Genomic DNA, 20,372 nt, shown 5'->3' with positions numbered 1-20,372 from the left:
TGATTTTTTAATTTTTTTTATTTTTTGACAGGCAGAGTGGACAGTGAGAGAGAGAGACAGAGAGAAAGGTCTTCCTTTTGCCGTTGCTTCACCCTCCAATGGCCGCCGCTATGGCCGGCGCACTGCGCTGATCCGAAGCCAGGAGCCAGGTGCTTTTCCTGGTCTCCCATGCGGGTGCAGGGCCCAAGCACTTGGGCCATCCTCCACTGCACTCCCTGGCCACAGCAGAGAGCTGGCCTGGAAGAGGGGCAACTGGGACAGAATCCGGCGCCCCGACCGGGACTAGAACCCGGTGTGCCGGCACCGCTAGGTGGAGGATTAGCCAAGTGAGCCGCGGCGCCGGCCTCACCAACTGGTTTTTAATCTGTCTTTCTTTTTTTTTTAACAGAAATCCTAGAGGCTGGTATTAAAGGGGCTTCGGAATCCCTCAAAGGTGTGAAACGGAAGAAGATTGTAGCCGAGAATCACCTGAAAAAGATACCAAAGTCCCCGCTGAGGAACCCTCTGCAGGCGAAACAGAAACAAAACACAGAGGAGGCAGCCTTCGCTGCCCCTCAGGGCGCTGCGGGGGCGCAGAGGAGGCAGAACCCCCTCTCTGTAAAGAACGGGAAGCAGCTCACCAGGCAGAATGGGGACGCACCTGCGATAGCCGCCGAGGACAGCGTCTCCCCCAAGAAGCCCCCGTTTGTCCAGCACGCGGCGGAGCTGCGCAGGTGGAGGTCGGAGGGCCCCGGGCCGGCCAGGGTCGGCGTCCTCGATGGCAAACGGGACTCCCCGGCAGGCGCGGCCAGGCCCGCGGGCCGAGATGGTGGCGCCTCGCCTTGCAGAGCGCCCTCCCCACCCTACACCGCGACCGCTTTCGATGTGCTACTGAAGGCCATGGAGCCGGAGCTGAGCACCTTGTCACAGAAGGGCTCCGCGGGTGCAATGAAGGCTGAAAAACCACGAGCCAGCAAAACCGGACGGTCGCCTTCCAGGTTAAAAACCAGCTCCGTGGACGCCCCTGGCCAGCCCGCGTGCGAGTCAGCCGCTGGACCCCAGCCTGCTCCGGGGGCCTTGTTTGCCGCACACGTGGCCACTGTACAGCAGGAACAGGCACCAGCCCAGCCCGCGTCTCGGCCCTACAGTCGGCACGAACACTTCGTCTCCCAGCCCAGCCAGCATCACCAACAGCTTCCCGGATGCTCCGGGTTCGTGGGAGCGCAGCCGACGCTGCAAAGTCGGGAGAACGCCAACCTTGAGCAAGTGCATAACACCACGGTGACGTCATCTGTGGGCCCCCCCTGCCCTTCCAGAACTCAGGTTACACCCCAAAGCCAGCACCTGGAGGTCGCGGCGCCTCTGTCCGTTAGTCCAGTCACTTCCGCCCAGTCGCCCCCCGCACCCGTTTACAACTCAGTGGTGAATCAAAGCGTCGAGCAGATGTGCAACCTTCTTCTAAAGGACCAGAAGCCAAAAAAGCAAGGGAAGTACATCTGTGAGTACTGCAGCAGAGCCTGTGCCAAGCCCAGCGTGCTCCTGAAACACATCCGCTCCCACACCGGGGAGCGCCCCTACCCCTGTGTGACCTGCGGGTTTTCATTTAAGACCAAAAGCAACCTGTACAAGCACAAAAAGTCCCACGCACACACCATCAAACTGGGCCTCGTCTTGCAGCCAGATGCTGGCGGCTTGTTCCTGTCCCAGGAGTCCCCCAAAGCCCTGAGCATCCACTCGGATGCCGAGGACAGCGGGGAGAGCGAGGAGGAGGGTGCCCCCGAAGAGAGACCGAGCGACCCTGGTGCCATGAAGCTGCAGCCGGTGCAGGTGACGAAGAGGCTGTCAGGCACTGAGGCTTTACTGGCCTCGAGTTCTGTCCTGGGCCGCGCAGACCGTGCAGTGGACAGATCTGCAGAGTCTGTGACGGACTTACCCAAAGTGGTGGTCCACCCCAGCACCGTGTCCCCCGCGAGGACTGACGCCCCGAAGGCCGTCAGCCCCAAGCTTGAACTTGTGAGTGCCCAGAGGCACAAGGAGCTCCAGGTCCCACACGTGCTGTCACCCTCGGCCGGCGCGAGCCCCCTCGAGATGGACGAGCAGTCCCACCGGAAAGGGGACGCGAGCCAGCCGGAGGGCAAAGCAGACGCTGCAGCGGGGACAGCGCACGCCCAGCTCCAGAGGCAGCAGGCCACCGACTGCTCGCAGGAGCAGCAGGGAAAGCTGCTGAGCCCTCGCAGCCTGGGGAGTACGGACTCGGGCTATTTTTCCCGCTCCGAAAGCGCCGATCAGGCGGTGAGCCCGCCCACGCCCTTTGCCAGGACGCTCCCAGCCCCCGAGCAAGACGCCAGCAAGGCTGCTGGGCTGCCCGGGCCTCGCGGCAGCGCGCCTGCACCCTCTGCTTTCCCGCCGGGGGACAGGGGTCAGCTCTTGCCAGGTCAGATGCGCCCACCGCTGGCGACAAAGACCCTGGAGGAGCGGATCTCCAAGCTCATCTCGGACAATGAGGCCCTGGTGGACAACAAGCAGCTGGACAGCGTCAAGCCCCGGAGGACGTCGCTCTCGCGGCGGGGGAGCATCGACTCCCCCAAGTCGTACATTTTCAAGGACTCTTTCCAGTTTGATTTGAAGCCAATGGGGCGGAGGACGAGCTCCAGCTCGGACATCCCCAAGTCCCCGTTCACCCCCACCGAGAAATCCAAGCAGGTGTTTCTTCTGTCCGTCCCTTCCCTGGACTGCTTGCCGATCACCAGGAGTAACTCCATGCCCACCACGGGTTACTCGGCGGTCCCTGCAAGCATCATCCCTCCCCCACATCCTCTGCGAGGAAGCCAGTCGTTCGATGACAAGATCGGCGCGTTCTACGATGACGTCTTCGTGTCTGGCCCTAACCCCTCCGTGCCCCCCAGCGGCCACCCCCGCACGCTGGTCAGACAGGCAGCGGTGGAAGACGCATCCGCAGGGGACCACCAGGCGCTCGGCCCCGGGCAGCCCTCGGAGGAGAGCCTACACGGCTGCCAGGCCGCCGGCGAAGGTGTGGCAGCGGCCAGGGGCAAGGCGCCGGCCCCAGGCGCGCACCCAGAAAAGAAGAAGTCCCACCAAGGGCGGGGGACGATGTTTGAGTGCGAAACCTGCAGAAACAGGTACCGGAAACTGGAGAACTTTGAAAACCATAAGAAATTTTACTGCTCGGAGTTACATGGACCGAAGACCAAGGTGGCCCTGAGGGAGCCAGAGCAGAGCCTGGTGGCTGGCGGCGCGCAGCCTCAGATGCTGCACTACCGAGTGGCCGGCTCCACAGGCATCTGGGAGCAGACGCCGCAGGTCAGGAAGAGGCGCAAGATGAAAAGCGTGGGCGACGAGGAGGAGCTCCAGCAGACAGATGGCGGGGCAGCCCCGCAGAGCTGCGAGGCCCCCGCGTCTCAGAGCGCCCTGGGCTCCGCGCCCGCCGCGGCCCCCACGCGGGAGCCCCAGCGCAGAAGCACACACCTGCAGAGCTCCCAGGTCCAGCTGGCAGCCAGGGGCCTCGACCAGCCCGCGGACGCGAAGCTGACCACCATCGCGGAGCAGCACCTGGGCCCGGCCGCCATGGACAAGGGCGAGCTGGCAAGGATCGGGAGTGGGATCTCGGTCATCCAGCACACCAACTCCCTGAGCAGGCCCGGCTCGCTTGACAAGCCCGAGCCTTCTGAAGGCGGGCCCCCCGGGTCCCTCCAGGAGCTGGGCAGGACGGGCAAGCCCGGGGCTCTGAAGGTAGTAGGGGGCTCCCAAGAGGAAGCCCACCCTTCTCGCGAAGCGGCGCCCCTTGCCCAGCCCGCGCCAGCGGGGCCCCTCAGAGGAGAGCCGCAGGAGGGCTCCAGGAAGATGTCTGGTGAGCGGCACGTGTTGGGACAGCCCTCGAGACTTGTCCGGCAACACAACATCCAAGTCCCGGAAATTCTGGTCACCGAAGAACCAGATCGGGACCTGGAAGCCCAGAGCCACGACCCAGAAAAATCCGAGAAGTTCAGCTGGCCTCAGCGCAGCGAGACCCTGTCCAAGCTGCCCACCGAGAAGCTGCCGCCCAAGAAGAAGCGGCTGCGGCTGGCCGAGATGGAGCGCTCCTCCACGGAGTCGAGTTTCGACTCCACCCTGTCCAGGAGCCTCAGCAGGGACAGCAGCTTGTCGCACACGTCAAGCTTCTCGGCCTCCTTCGACACGGAGGACGTCTCGCCCAAAGCCGAGTGTCTAAATAAAGCGGAGTTTCTTTTGATTCCGCCCGCCTCCAATACCCTGAGCGTTCCCGGCGGTCCCCGGGAGATGAGGCGCGCAGCCTCGGAGCAGATCGGTTGCGTGCAGACGTCCATGGAGGTCTCGGATCTCAGAAGCAAGTCCTTTGACTGTGGAAGTGTGACTCCGCCCCGCCCGGCCCGGCTCCCGCTCCGGGAGCCACAGCCTTCTGCCTCCCCCGGGCACGTGCCACTCTTGGAGAGGCGGCGTGGCCCGCTGATCCGGCAGATTTCCTTAAACATAGCTCCCGAAGGGCTTTCCTCTTCCTCGCCAGCACACCCAGCCAGCACAGTGCCGCTTCTGGTCCCCGCACTCCCCGCACCGCCTCTGCCCGAGTTCCCCGCACCAGGTAAGGACCTGCGGCCAGAAGCAGCGAATTCCGGCTCCAGTAGCATCCTTCCCGGGCAACAGATTTTCGGCACCAATCTGCTAAATCGAAGCCATGCACCCCTCAGCCGCCAGAACGCTCAGGCGGCCCCGCACGTGTCTTCACAGGGCGACCACCCAGGTGCAGGTCCTGGTCCACGAGACGCCTCCAAAAACGAGGACTGCTTTGCTCCCAAATACCAGCTTCATTGTCAGGTTCTGGCTTCAGGCAAGTCTTCCCCCTCCAGTCCCGCCCACGCTTTGCCAAATCAAGCCCTGTCCGATCCAGCCGGAGTGGATCATGGCGCCATGGCGGCGGTGTTACCCAGCGAGTTAGGAGATCTCAGGTCAAGGTCATGTCCTTGCCCCCCGCCGGAGCTGGGGCCCCTGGGCGGTCAGGGGCAGAAGGTGCCGCCCTCCTTCGTCCTGCCTGTGCCTCTTCATGGCAGTGTGCCCGCCTACTGTTTCCCTGCCGTGACCTCTCTGCCACAAATCCTAGTGACCCAGGATTTGTCCAGTCAGCCAATTTGCCAGGCTAATCCTAGTATCGTGCCAGTCAGCGAAGAGCTGAACTCCGTGCCAAGATCACAAAAGGATGAGCAGACGGCTTTGCCAAACTCCAAGAAGGAACTTGTCTGCGATCTTGCTTTCTCAGAGCCGGGCCCGAGTCCTGTCTTGGAATCCTCAGCCCTGACTCCGAAGATGTCCGTGGGCAGGCTTTCCCCCCAGCAGGAGTCTTCAGCTTCCAGTAAAAGGATGCTCTCCCCGGCCAACAGTTTGGACATTGCCATGGAGAAACACCAGAAGCGGGCGAAAGATGAAAATGGAGCCGTGTGTGCCCCCGAGGCCAGGCCGCCCGAGCCACCGAGTTCCAGAGCCGGTGAGGTCAACAAGCAGAAGAAACCCGTCCTGGTGAGGCAGGTGTGCACCACCGAGCCCCTGGATGGCGCCGCCGCCGCGGCGGAACAGGGGGCGTTTTCTCAACCCGACGTTAGCAGCGGCGCATCTGTTCATTTGACGGATGTTTTGCCGGCTGATAGTTCCTCCTCGGGACCCGTAAGTGAAGCGCAGGAGTCTGAGAGCATCAAGTCCCCCGCACCCTCAGGAAATTCTCCCGTCCGTCCAGAAACCACTCACGTTTCTCCTCCACAGTGCGCACGTGGTGACCAAGAAAGGAAGTCCCCAGGGGTCCGAGTGACCGGCCAAGATCCAAGGCAGCTAGCAGGGACCACTCTCCCACTGGGTGACACCAGGGACACGCAGCAGCTGGCCTTCCCCAGCCTCAAGACGGCAACCGGCTTTACGTGGTGTTACCTGTCAAGGCGGAAGTCACTGCCGTGGCCTCAGCGTGACCAGAGGACGTCGGCCTATTCCAACTGGACCGTCAGCTCCAGGGATCCAAACCCACTTGGTTTGCCTACAAAGGTTGCTCTTTCTCTTCTTAACTCCAAGCAGAAGACTGGAAAATCGCTGTATTGTCAAGCAATAACCACCCATTCAAAATCAGATCTGTTGGTCTATTCGAGCAAGTGGAAAAGCAACTTAGGCAAGGTACATAAAATATAGCTTATCATCAAATATGGTTATGCAGATAGTTTTTGATGTGTCTCAAGAACCTTTAAATATTTTTAATTGGAAATAGTTTGATTGTGAATGCCAAATTGAGCTTTCTGTGTGGTAGTGTTTCAAAGACAAAGTAGTCTAGATTCTCTGACCCGGGTTATGTGGGATGATAACTTACCCTGAGCATTTTTTTTCTTAGCTGATTGTGTAAGGCAGGGTCACTTTGCTCTTTCTTCTCTATTGAGGTTTTGTTCTTGTTAAGTGAGAGGACATTGTGGTGGTCCGCAGGGTTATGGATAATCAAAGATTCTTGTATTTCTCTTTGGATATAAGTTGAGAGCCATTCATACGCCTTCTGGGGTTGTAACTCCCCTCACCACGCCCATCCTAACTCTTTCTCGGGAGCGCTGAGAATCGTTAGTACTAGAGAGCAGATTCACAAAATCATTAACTCACACCCTTGATAAGTAGATCTGGTCAATATCTACAGGTTAATTGAAGGTCACGGAACTATAATTTTGGGTAATTTGTGAAATCAGAATCATTAGAATTGTTGGCTTTATAAAATGGGAAAAAAATCAATTAAGTGATTAAGAACAAGTAAATAGTAACTTTATCATGTTGGACTCTGGACATTGAGAAATATAGATTAAATCCTTGACCCCTGCTGGTCCACAAGTGTTTAATGCAGGCTTGTAAGTATTTGCATACCTATCAAAATAGAGTAATATCAGTATTCTGAGAGAAATATGTCTAGTTCTAAAGGAACTACAGCTGACATTGCCTATGAGGGGAAGAGCTGTGGAAGATTTAAGAATGTCTAAATGTTTAGACTGTCAGTCTGTGTCAGAATACCGGGAGATGAGACCGAGGCTTGGGCATGGGAACAGCTTCACGCGTGCTCCAGGAGTGCTGAGAGACACGGCTCTCCTTAAGGACCAAGTGCCTTGGAAGACGGCTCTGGAAATGCGTATCTAGAGTGGGATCTCAGGAGAGAACTCCAGATGGAAGGTGTGCAGATGCCTCAGTGCCCAGGGGTAGGAAGAAGAGGAGGGGGCCCAGACTAGAACCTGGGGATCTGTTAGGTCTACATCCCCCCAGAACATGCAAGAGATTTTCCGAGGAAGGGGAGAATCCCGAGAAAGGGCTGCTGTGCACACCTTGGAAGAAGGTATTTCAGGGAGAGCTGCTCAGGTAGAAGGTCAGGTGAAGAGGGAGGCAGGCAGGAGTCTGTGTGGACAGTTCTGGTACCGGTGGACTCCGGTGTCTGCGCTAGAGTGAGTACTGGGTGACTTAGCCACAACCCGGATGTGACGCACTGAACCACCTCGAATAGCAAGAACAGTTGGAGTGCTTAGAGAAACAAGGCACCAGCAACACCTGGTCCCTCCAAGCGCAAAGCCTAAGAAAATGACAGTGATTTGGGCATTCAGCTCAGTGATAACTGGCAAATAGAAGCTGAATTTGATCATAAGAAAGCAAGCAGAAGGTAGAGGGGACTTGGGTACGGAAAGAAGGTGAGAAGGAGAGAAGGAGGATTCCGTTCAGGTATGACACCAAGGAGAGAGTTGCAAGCTTGTATTTCAAACTGTGGGGAGCCCAGTGTGCAGGAGGAGACGGCTGCATTCTCACCTCCTTGGGGCTCACGGTCAGGGTCCCCGCACACTGCCTTCCAGTGGAACATGTCCCAGTGGGGACAGTGGCTTCCCTGGGTGCCTGTGTGAGACCACACAGACCCACCCCTCCACAATGCACTCTGGCAGCCTCACTGTCCTAAGGTCATCTCAAGGTCATAGCCAGCGGAGAGAACTTGTGCAATGTGCTGGAGTCAGCCAGAGGACTCGGGCTAGGCCTGTGCTGTTGACCTTTGCCCTTTGACAAGGATCTGAGGACTCCAGAGTGTGTTTCTCACTGGGACATGATCTGCCCGGGTTTCCTGCTTCTCGGCGTGTGTGGGCGGCCTGGCGTGATGAGTGAGGAAGCATCCCATCAATGGTGCTGCAAAATCCCGCGCCAAATGGGAACGCGGTGTTTTTCCTTTGTTCCCTGAGGCAAACCGCGTAGCGTTGGATCATTCCTGAGTCTTTTCCCGGTTGTTATTGGTCCAAAAACCCGACTTTTCAGTTGACTTGGATCTCAGAGTTTGCAGAAGCTGGAGAACTTTCTAGAAGATAGAGGGGGAAACCATCCCTGTGATTTAAGCTAGTGGGGAGAAGGGTGGTGCCCCCATAGGCTGTCAGGAGAAGGAGGCTCAGGGGTGCAAGGCAGTCTGTGGCAATATGTTTGGAAAAGCAGGTGCCATCCCTTTAAGAGGGCACAGCAGTTGTAGCAGGATTGGTGGGTTACACATAAGGAGGAGTGTTCAGTCTGTGTAAAAGTCCCTGTGAAACCCCTGGCCTACCAGGGTGCATTGCAATATCAGTGAACCGTGATCAGATTTTAAGATAACATAAAATTGATCAGTTTTGTACGGCGTAGGCAGGTTGATGACAAGGAAAGAGATTAAAGTAAATGACCTTTGACCCTGTTATTCTTGGAAATGCATTTCATTATGTTAACTGTATCCTCTATAGTCTGCCATGTTTTAATTTCCAGTGAAACATTAGCATGTGTGTGTTTTCAGTTTTATTAAATTAGTTTCTCTTTTTTTTTCCTTTCAGAGAGCATTAGGTAATCAAAAGTCCACAGTAGTTGAATTCAGCAATAAAGATGCCTCTGAAATTAACAGTGAGCAAGATAAAGAAAATTCCTTAATCAAAAGTGAACCGAGAAGAATTAAAATATTTGATGGAGGGCAAGTACAAATTTTACTTCTTAAATGTACATTTAAACTTACTTTTTAAATGTACATTTGTTTTTATGTGAATGAAGATTCATCAGTGCCAGCTTTATGTAATTGTTGTGAGACTTTACAGCTTATTAACAGTCCTCATGGCAAAATACGTTGTGTTATTTTGGGATACGTTGTAGGTCCTATAAGGCAGCTAAGATCTGCATTTTTGGACTGCACCCTGGGTTTCATGTTGACTTGCAGCAGGGATGCAGTGGAAGACCTGCCCTGAGGGAGATGAACGCATTGCCTGTGGATGCATTTGTGTGTCATGTATGAGAACAAGCTATGAAGGGCAAATGTAGTTACACCGAAGCTCAGAAATATTTCAGAACTTACAGTTGCTACGCTTGAATTTAGCAGCGGAAAGATACTTTAAGCCAGTAACTTAGAATTAGGGAAATGTTTGCAAGCGAAGCGTCATATTGAGCAAGTTTCTTTGATTAGAATATTATGAATGCCAGTGCAATAATGAATATTAGAATATTGTGTTGATATGAAAAACTGAAATATTCTGTTATTCACATGTGCATACAGTTTTTATTGGGTAGAAAAAAGTTGTGCCTTGCTTTATTTTTTAGGTTGCAATTTTAATCATCGATACTTTCTCTCAAAGACATAGTGTCCAATCTCCCTATTCATTTTTTTTTCTTTAAATTAGATACAAATCAAATGAAGAGTATGTCTATGTCCGAGGCAGGGGAAGAGGAAAGTACATTTGTGAAGAATGTGGAATACGTTGTAAGAAACCTAGCATGTTAAAGAAACACATACGGACCCACACAGATGTCCGCCCCTACCACTGCACTTACTGTAACTTCTCCTTTAAGACCAAAGGTAGGACATGCACGTGGCTTCCTGGTCCTTTTTATATGCTTTCAGGCAGCAGACCCAACTTGGCAAATTCTTTGATCAAGAATATGGTAGTTTAAATACACAGATTTCACTGTAGCTCCTCAGCACTATAGTCTTATTTCTTTGTATGTTTCCAGAACCTGGGGGAAGGCTTTTCAGGAAGTGTGTGCTAAGCATAAGACTTTGAAACAAGCAACGCCTCTTTATTTTACTCCCCATGTTACATTGGCGAGCCTGGTGACTACTGTATTTTCAAACATAACTGGGGACTGAAGAAGAAAAAACATTTTCATGATCCAGGGAATTCATTTGGATGATGAAAGATTGAAAAATTTAAAATAGCAGCCCCAGTAAACTTTAATAATGTTTACACTTGGGTTTTATTATCTATTTTTAGACATATATAGCCATCCCTTTATTTATTTTCAATGATGCATTTTTTTAACCCAAAAACTGTTGAATTTCACCTTCAAAAAAGTTTTAAGGTTTCCATGTAATGTTCATAAAGAGATCTCAGAACTGGTTATCATCATTGTATTTAGCCCCCTTTTTATTTCTAAGTTTTTGTTTAAACTTGAAGTCTTTACTACAGTTAAAATCCCTTTACCCGCCACAAGTTTCCTGGGTGCACTATTATAAAATGTTCACTTTCTCCATTGGGCTCCTTCTTCATGCTCCATTATATAACAGCATGTCAACTTGAGATTTTAGGTTCATATACCACCCTTTAAAAACTAGGAATCTCTCTTCCACAGGGCAGTGTAGTCATGGAAATGTATGTCTGAAAACATACAAATGTATGTATGTAAAAAATTTTAATTGGTTTTTATAGAAACTCTTTTTATCCCTTTTGAGTTAACATTTGCTTTTTTCCCCGATTCTTTTGCTTGTCTTTACAGTTTTTGTTTCAAAGATCAATACCTTAGCAAAATTTACTGTATATTTTTTGGATCAGATTTATTGGCATTTAAAGAGGGTTGTAACCTAGAACAACTGAGTAGGATCAGTTGAGTTCCCTTCAAAAATGCCAGTAGTGTCTGAAACAAGACTAATGGGAAGAGGAGACGTTCTTCAGGTAGTCTTGAATAGTCCCAGCAGGGTTCAGGAACACAAAGGGTTTCTGAACTCTCCTTCTGCAGCTCTTGGGTTGAGATGCAGGTCCCCTTTCTTTTCTTTTTTTTTTTTTTTTTTTTTTTTTTTGATAGGTAGAGTGGACAGTGAGAGAGAAAGACAGAGAGAAAGGTCTTCCTTTACCATTGGTTCACCCTCCAATGGCCACTGTGGCCGGGCGCACCACGCTGATCCGAAGCCAGGAGCCAGGCGCCTCTCCTGTTCTCCCATGCAGGTGCAGGGCCCAAGCACTTGGGCCATCCTCCACTGCACTCCCAGGCCACAGCAGAGAGCTGGCCTGGAAGAGGAGAAACCGGGACAGAATCCGGCGCCCAGACCGGGACTAGAACCCGGTGTGCCAGCGCCGCAGGCAGAGGATTAGCCTAGTGAGCCGCTTCGGTCATCTGTCCCAGTGCATTGCCTTTTCACTGGTTTTGGCCCTAGCTATGATTAAGGAACGTCTGTTAGTGTCCAGCGTGAGGCCAGGGACATATTTAAAAGGCTGATACTACTAATAAAAGATTACCAAATACAGAGTGTTAGCAAATATAGGAAGATCTCTAGGTATCATGTGGAATGGGTATTGCTCAATAGAAAGAAAAAAAAAACAACAAATAAGGGTTGCTGTTGTTGTATTCATAAAATAAAGACAAGAATGGAAGGACAGCCCAGGTGTGGAAAGCAAGTGGGACCTGAGAGACGTCTTGGCAAAGCCAAATGCTCAGTCACCAAGCAGTAGTTACTTCGCTGAGAGAACTTGACAGCACGTCCTGCAGGATTTTCTATGAATGCCTGTTCAGGGGTGGACAGAGCAGAATCCCCATAGAGGGGGCATTATCTCTTCGCACTCTGCATGGCTTACATTTCTCTAATATTCTGCATATCTGAATTTCATTAGATTTTTTGTCTCATCCGGTAAGTCATGTGGAATTGCACGATAGTCATTTAATTGAATGAGGCTGTCCTAGCTCCTGAGGCTGGTGTAGAACCTCCTGGAAACGCACCGTTCCCCTGTTCCTGGCGTGCCAGTGTCCGTTTTTTGAGGGTCAGCTTCCTTCCAGCAGTCTACCTTTTGTGAATCTTTGTAACACAGATTCTAGAGCACCTATGAAGATAGCTAAACAACAATAGACCTTTTTTGTCCCCTTTCCATTAGGCTGTAGATTTTGCCCGATTCTGATTGACTTTGTTATCCTAGCCAGTCAACTCTATTCTTCTCATTGAATGTGTCTGGAAATGGAAGGCAGTAGTGATGTTAGGTCCTGCTGTATAAATTTGCTATACAAAGATAGCAAAATGCGCAGCCCCAGAAATTGCTGCTTCTGATGGCCATGCCTCTGGACCTATAATTCATCCCAGTTTGTTTCATGAGCACGTTTTCAGAATAATTTTAATTGACTGGTTTCCCTGATTCAGCAAGGTCAGTCAACAGGAAGCAGTGTGCGTACGTGTCTGCCACATTTAGCCACTTTTGTGTCCCGACAGCGATGCTACGCATAGCTATAGGAATTGAGAAACGAAACTTCTCGTGCTTACCAGAAGACTGAGATCAACATTCATTAACTACTGAAAAATGTGAAGTCCATACACAAACTTTATAATATCGCTAGCTAGGAGATACTTGCATAAGAACTTTTCTTCCAAAGTTGGCCTCATTAATAACCATATATTAACTTCTTAGATAGCAAGGAAGCTGCTGTGGCAGTCAGTCTAGGTAGGGAACAGCAGTATTTTGAAAGAGAACTGTCAGTGGACCTTACAAATTGCTTTGTAATATCATCGTTACACTCGTGACTCGCAATTGGAAATCTCAGCCGTGTTAAATGGCTAAGCCATTTTTATAATTTCTTAATAGGACAACTTTGAAGCTTTCACAAAAAAAAAAAAGAGATTTGAACATCATCTTCTTTTGACAATTGTTAATATTTTGCCATGTTTGCTTCGTGTTTCATTTTCACAGTATTTTTCATGTAAATGTGAGACGCAGGCAAACCAAGTACGCCTGGTGTTACCTTTAGACTCAGCAGAGCTGGGGTCTGATGGGTCTCGGGCATCAGTGGGCCCAGGCAGCCTGGTGCACCCGAAATCCTTGAACTCTGAGCTCCACGGTGCTGTGTGGATGCTCAGACAAGAATGTGCTCTGCGTGGGACTTGGCTTGTCCACGTGCCGCCAGTCTCACAGCCACGGTGCGATTACCAAGGAGCTGAAGCACTGTCAGTAAGGCAGTTTTGTCTATGCTCCAGCTACTGCAGATCTGAGATCTGGACCAGTGTTTTAGACTTTCACAGCTCTTCTGACGACTTAGCCTCAAATACTGCTTTGCCCCTGCCCACCCAACTCTGTATTTAGAATTTGGCGTGATAGCGCCCTTGTTGGTGCTACTCTGTGTTCATGTCACCCACAAGATGTTTGGTGTCCCCAGAGGAATCTGAGCTGTGCCCTGCATTCATGATCACGTGGGTCCCTGCTCAGCTGCCAACGTGTGGAGAGGTCTGTGCAGCTGCCAGAGATATCATTATAATATAAGACAGTAGCCATCAGGCATAGCTTTTGATAGGTAGTCAAGCTCAAAATCTTAAAAGGTAAACTCCCAGGTACCAGAAATAAAGAAGAAACCCAAAGCTAGCATGGTGAGCAAATAGTAAAAAAATAATTTCTGAGTCCAGATGATATTCAAAACTAGGTGTCCACCTACAAGCCCATGTCCTGGGACCGAGGCTGAAGCCCCTGAAATAAGTCTGGCTCTCCTCTCCAGTGACTTTGGCCACGTGAGAAATGAGATCCCCCAGAATGCAAAGCCCTACCCCTCTTTCTTGCAGAAAACAAAGCAGAGCCAAAAAAAAAAGCAAGCTGGTCCAGAATCCGTGGTCTGCACTAGTGTGACCATTAAGACCCCAGGCAGCTGAACGACTGCCTGATGGAGATGTTTGCCTTGCAGGGCACTTAGGGCTCCTGGGAGGCAGCCTTGCTGGAGGTCAGCCCAAGAAACGTGTGGAGAAACCAGCTAGGGAGCGAGCAGGGTGCACAGCCCAGGAACGGCAGATCACCGTGCGCCCTCACAGGGACTCTGAGTGAAGGGAGTGTAACACACCAAGAACAAATAAGGAGTGGAGAAGACAAATGGGGAGGCAGAGGCAGACATGCCCCACGTGGAGGAGACAGCTTTTAAGAGGGGAAATGGCTAGTAGTGAACAGCAGGGTCATTGCAACATACCGATGCCAATATTTTCTTTGGTCCAGTCATTGGATTTGTGTAACCGCAGTCTATACTTTTGCTTGAAATAGAAATGGGGTTTGCCAGTGTTGACAACTACAACAGCAAAATAATGCTATGTAAGCTTAGTAAACATTCTTTTCCCTTAAGGAAATCTGACAAAACACATGAAGTCCAAGGCACATAGCAAGAAATGTGTGGATTTAGGCGTCTCAGTAGGTTTAATAGATGAACAAGATACAGAAGAATCAGGTAAGGCTTTCTAACATATTTTTCATCAATGCTGTTTACAATGTCTTATTATTTTTTGCATCCACACTCTTCTTTCTGTTCCTGCTGATACTGCTTAATCCTGTGTTCATTGCCTCTTACGTGTCCTGTGCCATAGACTGCACATCAGCCCTCCCGTCTCGAGCTCCTCTTCTGCCCTCCATCAGTCTTCCGCAGTGTGTGTCTGTGTGATGGTACCACTCCGCTGCCCAGTGCCCCAGCACCTGCCCCCTGCCTCCCACATGGAGTGTCACCCGCTTCCCCTTAAGCAAGAGCCGGTACACCCCCAGCCTCCTGCTTCCAGTCTCTCTCTCCCACCCTCACACCTGAACGCCATGCACCTAGCCACCTGCCTGCCTTCGCAGCCCTCCCTCCGAACTGTCCTGGCTCCCTACACAGGAGCGGCTCCCCGTCTACACCGGTTGAACCCTCACTTTCCTTCCCCATCCGGCTCAGACTGCTTGATGCCTTCTCCGACTCTCCCCTCTCTTGCCATTTGTGCGATCCAGTTTTCCTCTTCCCTGAGCTCCTGTCGGCGGCAAGGTTTCCCCCTGCCCACATTCTCCTGCGGTCCTTCTCTGCTTGCCCGTCCCCTGCACCGGCGCCCCGGGGCAGAATCTGGCTGAGTGGTGTCGGCCTCGCAGCAGCTGCTCTCGGAGTTCTTGTGGATAAAACATCTGTTTGGTTCTCCAGAATGTTTGTTCTTCTGCAGAAGTTACCTGGTTCTTTGTATACAAAATGGTAACACAGCACATATATCTCTGACTGACAAAATAAACCCGCTCGTCTGTTCTGATTGGTCAGAGAATAGAAACACTTTTTTGAAAAACCTTTCTCTAACCTAAAGGTTTATCAACAAAAGAGAGAATTCAAAAGATATTTATCCCACTGCTTTTTAGGAAAAAAAAGCCCTAAGATAAACATCTATCAGTTTCCAAGTATTTCTTAATATGCATTAGTTTGGTATGAGAAAATGACGACACCACTGAAAATATAGGTAAAGAGTCAAATGCATTTTGCCCCGCCTGATAATCAGTAACACAGTAAGCGAGTCAGCCAGGACTTATTTCTAAATATGCAGAAGTGACTCATATTGAGCAGCACGGAGCGATTCAGATGTAAAAAGCTAGGAAAAATGCGGATGAGTTTCAGCAAATGCATTCATTACCCGCTGACGAGGGGAGGTACCAGGTGCAGGTGGCAGAATGAGACCTTGGTGTCTGGAAAGCTGTGACAGTGGAAAAGGTATGATTGCACTAATGTGTGCCCTGACATATTTTACCTCGTTAAGATGAGGCTCAGAAAAATTAAGACGTCTGTAGAGTCCTCCGAATTATCCCAGAAGGTGGTGTTTATGTCCCAAATTTGCGTAGAGTTGGTGTAGTCTCCATGAATTAGCATGCATTGTGCAGATTTAGATGGGCTGGCTGGCTGGTTGACTTACATATCTGTCCATCAGTTTTTTATTTTTCATCCAGTTCCAAAAACATTTGAAGCCAGCCTCAGATTATAAATCAAAGTTGATAGCTTTTCGCCCTATTTGGAATAGGTCTTCTGATAAAATGAAGTCATTTTGCTTGCATTCCTCTGGGTTTTTTTCTTAATTATCATATGCAGGTAGGGTATTCAGTTTCTGTATGATTTTTATGGAACATGAAGGCGTAACATCCAAGTGAAGGTTTGCCAAGTGCCGTGTCAGAGTAGGGACCTAGAGTCTTTATTGCTGCTCCAACAAATGATGTTCCTCTCCTTTTGCTTTATTGCAGGCTTGCAGTGTAGGTGCAGACAGCACAAGGTTGTTGTCTTAAACCAATCCTCCATCTTCCTTCATTACACTCGTTTGTGCTTTTATAAAAAAAAAAGTATTTTGAATTTTTTTTAAATTCAAGAAAAGTACAAAGGAACTTTATTACATGCACTGCTGTATGTACAGCAGAGTTGATGACTGTAAATACTAGCCATGACTTCTTTTGTTAAAGGAAATCAACTGAATTGGGCATTGCAGATGAGGGTCGAGTCCCCAGCCCAGTCACCAGCCTCTCGCCCTCCCCCATAGGCAGAACTAAATGAATGAGGGGTGTTCCTTTCAGTCCATGTAACGTGCCTGTGTACCCTGATGACTGGCACGTGGTTCTGTTTGTGTGGGGAACTCAAGTTTGTGTGAACAGTACCGCTGTGTACATAGGCACCTGGGAAGCTGACCTTACCGTGTAATTTTACATCAGTTTCGAGAAGAGCGTTCCCCTCTCCCCACCCCCTAACCGTGATTTGCATTGTCAGGAGTTCAGTGTCGCGCCGGGTGGGTGGATGGCAGGTTTGTGCCTTTTCTTTACCTGTGGTTTCCTAATAAGTGCACTGAGGTTGGAGGCGTTATGCGCTACAGAGGATTGTACTGCATTCAGCTGATGACAGTCAGAGGCCCTTGCGTGGAGGGGAGGCCCAGAAGCCTGTGGGGGCTGGGGGGTCCCTGGAGGGAGCTGCTGTGTGCCGGCCTACGCCTGTGCCACCTCGTGCCAGCTCCTACCCGGGCCCAGGGCTGCAGCCTCTGCTCTGTCTGCCCCGGGTCACCCCCTCTTAGTCTGACTGCAAACCCCATGCGATGCTGCCGGCACTCCCTTCACCCCAACTTGGCCCCTCGCCGCCACCTCCGCTTGGTGTCCCATGGGCATCTCAAGGTGGACGCCCCCAGGCTCCTGGTGAGCCCTTCCCCTGAAACTCACACTTCCCTGGTCATCCGCCAAACCTGCAGCTGCCCGGTCGAAACCGTGCCGTCCTCCCCGATGCCAGCTTCTCTCATTGGCCCTCCAATCTGCCAGTTAAACTGCTGGGCTCTCCCTCCAGCACGTCTGCAGAACCCAGGCATGTTTAAGCAAGAGCAACAGCAGCCCAGCCGGCTCACAGGCCCCATGGCCTCTGCCGAATGCCCGACAGCCTCAGCCTGCTGCATTTCAGTTTCCAACCCAGCAGCCTGGTCTTTTGAAAACGATGCTGTTCCTCTGCCACTCCCTCTGTAGCTTCCTGCTTCATTCAGGGTTCTGGTCCCAGCACCCCCTGGAGACCCTCTCGCACCTCCATCTCTGAGACTTAGCCCCGCGCCCTTTCCTCCCTTGCTCACTCAGCGGCAGCTGCACTGATCTCCCAGTTCCGTATTGAGCACACACAGCAGGCCCCTTCCTCAGGGCCTTTGCACCTCTTTCCTCTGTCCTGCAGCTCCCTGTGCAGATGTAAGGTTGTTTGTGGGACCTCTGGGAGTCTCCCACATAGAAAGCACCCCTCTCTCTTGCTGCCAGCATGATTTACACCCCTTGTTCTGTTCTGTGGCCAGACACGTGCTTGTGTTGTGTGTATTTGTTAATTTAGCAGCTAGAAAATAAATCATATAATAGCAGCTCCTAGAGCCTGTGCCTAGCAGGTAGTAAATAGTTACTCATTAAATGAAGGACTAGAAAAAAATTTCAGTAGTTTTTAGAATTTGATATATTAATTTTCCAATAAAGTCCTTCCCTACAATTGAATGGTAGTTATGATGTAACCGTCCCTTTCCCTGGAAGTCGTATTTGTGTTCTGCGACCAAGGTCAGTCCATTCAGGTATTACTGAAGCCACTGGAATTGCTCGTTGGTTATGTATCGGTCACTGATCGCAGGACTAGAAGATTTGAGTCTTCCGACTGGCATTGTCTCACCCACAGCAATGATCTCTCCAGATTCCTGTTTCTCAGTGGCTCTGGAGGGCCCAGGTGGAGGAGGGAAGTTTATTCCATTTGTAATTATTCATGTATGTTTTGGGCACTGTAGCGACTGCTCAGTTTGCACACAATTCCTGTCCTCCAGGAGCTGCGATGCTGGGGTGAGCCCAGAGCCGGCAGGGTTTCTTTCCCAAGCCAGCCATCAGGAAGGGGTCAGAGGTGGCAGCGGGTGCCTGGGGCGCTCTCAGAGGACAGGAAGGGACCTGTGGGGGTGGGGAGGGGTGGGGGAGTACAGGTTGAGAGAGAGGAGGGAGAGCTGGGGTGTGAATGGGACAGAGCCAGCAGGGCCGAGGGTGAGGGAGTGCAAGGCAGCGTCAACAAGGGAAGCAGCCATGGCTTGAACTCTGCGCACTGATGCTGGTTAGGACCAGAGTCCGCTCCTCTGGCAGTCTGCCCCAGTTCCTTCCCGTCCTGATAAAATGTTTCAGTGTTTTCATTCTGAATAGTCAGTAGCGTAAGAAGAGTGTTTGGGAGATGCTTTGTTTTGTATCAGCTAAAGTCCTTTAAAGCCATTGCCTCCTTGGAACCATATTGTATACTTGACTTTTATCCTGGATTTTCTCAAAAGCCAGAGAAACGCAGAGACGAAATGCAACAGGGCTTCCAGTCTGTGCTCCTGGAGTTTCCCTTGCTGGGGTGTTTTTCTCCTGTTTGGTTTGTTTTTGTTTTTTGCTGCTGCCGCTGCCTTTATAGTGGGAAGTTAGGCAGTCAGAGCTAAAGTAAGCATTCTTCCATACGGTGGCCAATCCCTTCCAGCGACAAGCATGCTAAGCAACCCGCGAGGCAAAGGCCTTGGGCCACCTGGTGTCACCACCAGGTGGAGCCTGCCCACACAGGTGGAAGGGCCAGTGCGGGCTTCTTGCTGGCACACCCAGCGCTGGTGTGTGTGTGTGTGTCTTAAGTGTGTGAGGGCTGATTTGGAGCTCTCGCTCTTCAGTCATTCGATTAAGGGGCACTGTTTCCCCTGGAATGGGTTTTCCTCGGGCCTAGTTCCCCCCTTGTTCCTACTTTAACATTGTTGCACAGAGCCTTTAACCATTCATTTCGCCACCCGTTCTGTGCTCCAGGGCAAAATGCAAATTCTGAGACCTGATTAGGTGTGGAGGAGATGGCTGACCCAGGATGCTGGAGCAGAGGTTTTCAGAGGGCACAGCTGTGAGGTCTGAGGGGTGGGAGGTGGTCTCCTGCTCCCTCCCGGCACTGCGGGGTCTCTCCGCCACCCTGTGCAAGCCTGGCCTGGCTCCTGGCAGCAGCTGTACTGAGGCTGTCGCCGCCAGGCAGGGCCCTCTGCCGTTCTCGAGAGCCCTGCCTCGCCCTGGCCTGCTGGGTGAGAACAAGCAGTAGGGTCCCGCTGTCCCCTGTGGCTTGTCTGCTCTCTTCTGGGATGGCAGACAGCGTATCAGGCTGCTGCTGAGGGCCCATGGTGTCACCTCTCACATTAGTAACCCAGTTATCCGACGTCACGCCTGCTGCCCGAGTGCCCCGCTGGATCCCACGCTGGGATTCCATTTGCTGCTTGCTGATGGTGGAGACTCAGGGACAGACTAAGGCTAGGCCAGCAGAAAGGTGTCCCGGCGGTCATCACAGTGAGTGTGCTGACCTGTGTCCCACGGTGGTGCTCCTAGTGGCTTTCCCACAGCCGCGTGTCCTGCTGGGGGATGTTTGGACTGCCTCTCTGAAAACCGGAAAGACCGAGTAACCAGTGAACTCCTTCATGCCCTGGATTTTCCTCCCCACAGGTAGAATGTGGTATGTGACCTGGCCAGCAGGTCCCAGGTGCCCCCCAGACAGTGCAGTGACTCGAGACAGAAGCAGGGACGGGGGTCTGGCCCAGCAGTCGGGGTGCTCCTTGGGCTGCTGCATCCCGCATCAGGACTTGTCTGCGGGCAAGTCCTGGCTGTGCTGCCAAGTCCAGCCTCGTGCCAGACATGACGGCCTCAGGTGCTTGGGTCCCTGTCACCCACATGGGAGTCGGATGGACTTCCCAGCTCCTGGTTGTGGACTGGCCCGGCCCTGGCTGTTGCAGTCATTTGAGAGCAAACCAGTGGGAGGGAGGGAGAGAGAGAGAGAAAGTGAGAGAGAGAGAGAGAGAGAGAGAGAGAGAGACTGACTCTCTGCCTGCCTTTCAAATAAATAAAAGTATAAAACATTGTGAAGCCCGGCACCGCGGC

The 20,372-nt window shown here is 51.7% G+C and overlaps 1 protein-coding gene across 9 annotated transcripts in view; it reads left to right on the top strand.

Moving 5' to 3' along the window:
- HIVEP1 (HIVEP zinc finger 1) overlaps window positions 1–20,372 on the top strand; it is a 145,882-nt gene that overhangs the window by 109,654 nt on the left and 15,856 nt on the right. For 6 of the 9 annotated variants that reach the window (XM_089333390.1, XM_070074401.2, XM_051855112.3 and 3 more), the window contains exons 4-7: window positions 389–6,162; window positions 8,835–8,968; window positions 9,666–9,841; window positions 14,335–14,436. In XM_089333390.1, coding sequence (XP_089189516.1) covers window positions 389–6,162; window positions 8,835–8,968; window positions 9,666–9,841; window positions 14,335–14,436 — 6,186 coding nt within the window. The remainder of the gene's footprint in view (window positions 1–388; window positions 6,163–8,834; window positions 8,969–9,665; window positions 9,842–14,334; window positions 14,437–20,372) is intronic. The other 3 variants (XR_016234295.1, XM_070074406.2, XR_016234294.1) reach the window with 3 other exon arrangements.

This window comes from Oryctolagus cuniculus, chromosome 5, assembly GCF_051225735.1.
Source record: "Oryctolagus cuniculus isolate XC-2025 breed Fujian yellow rabbit chromosome 5, ASM5122573v1, whole genome shotgun sequence".
In the NCBI taxonomy this organism is placed as follows: Eukaryota; Metazoa; Chordata; class Mammalia; order Lagomorpha; family Leporidae; genus Oryctolagus; species Oryctolagus cuniculus.
The sequence above is the reverse complement of the archived record's forward strand: the minus strand, read 5'-3'. Positions and strand labels throughout refer to the sequence as shown.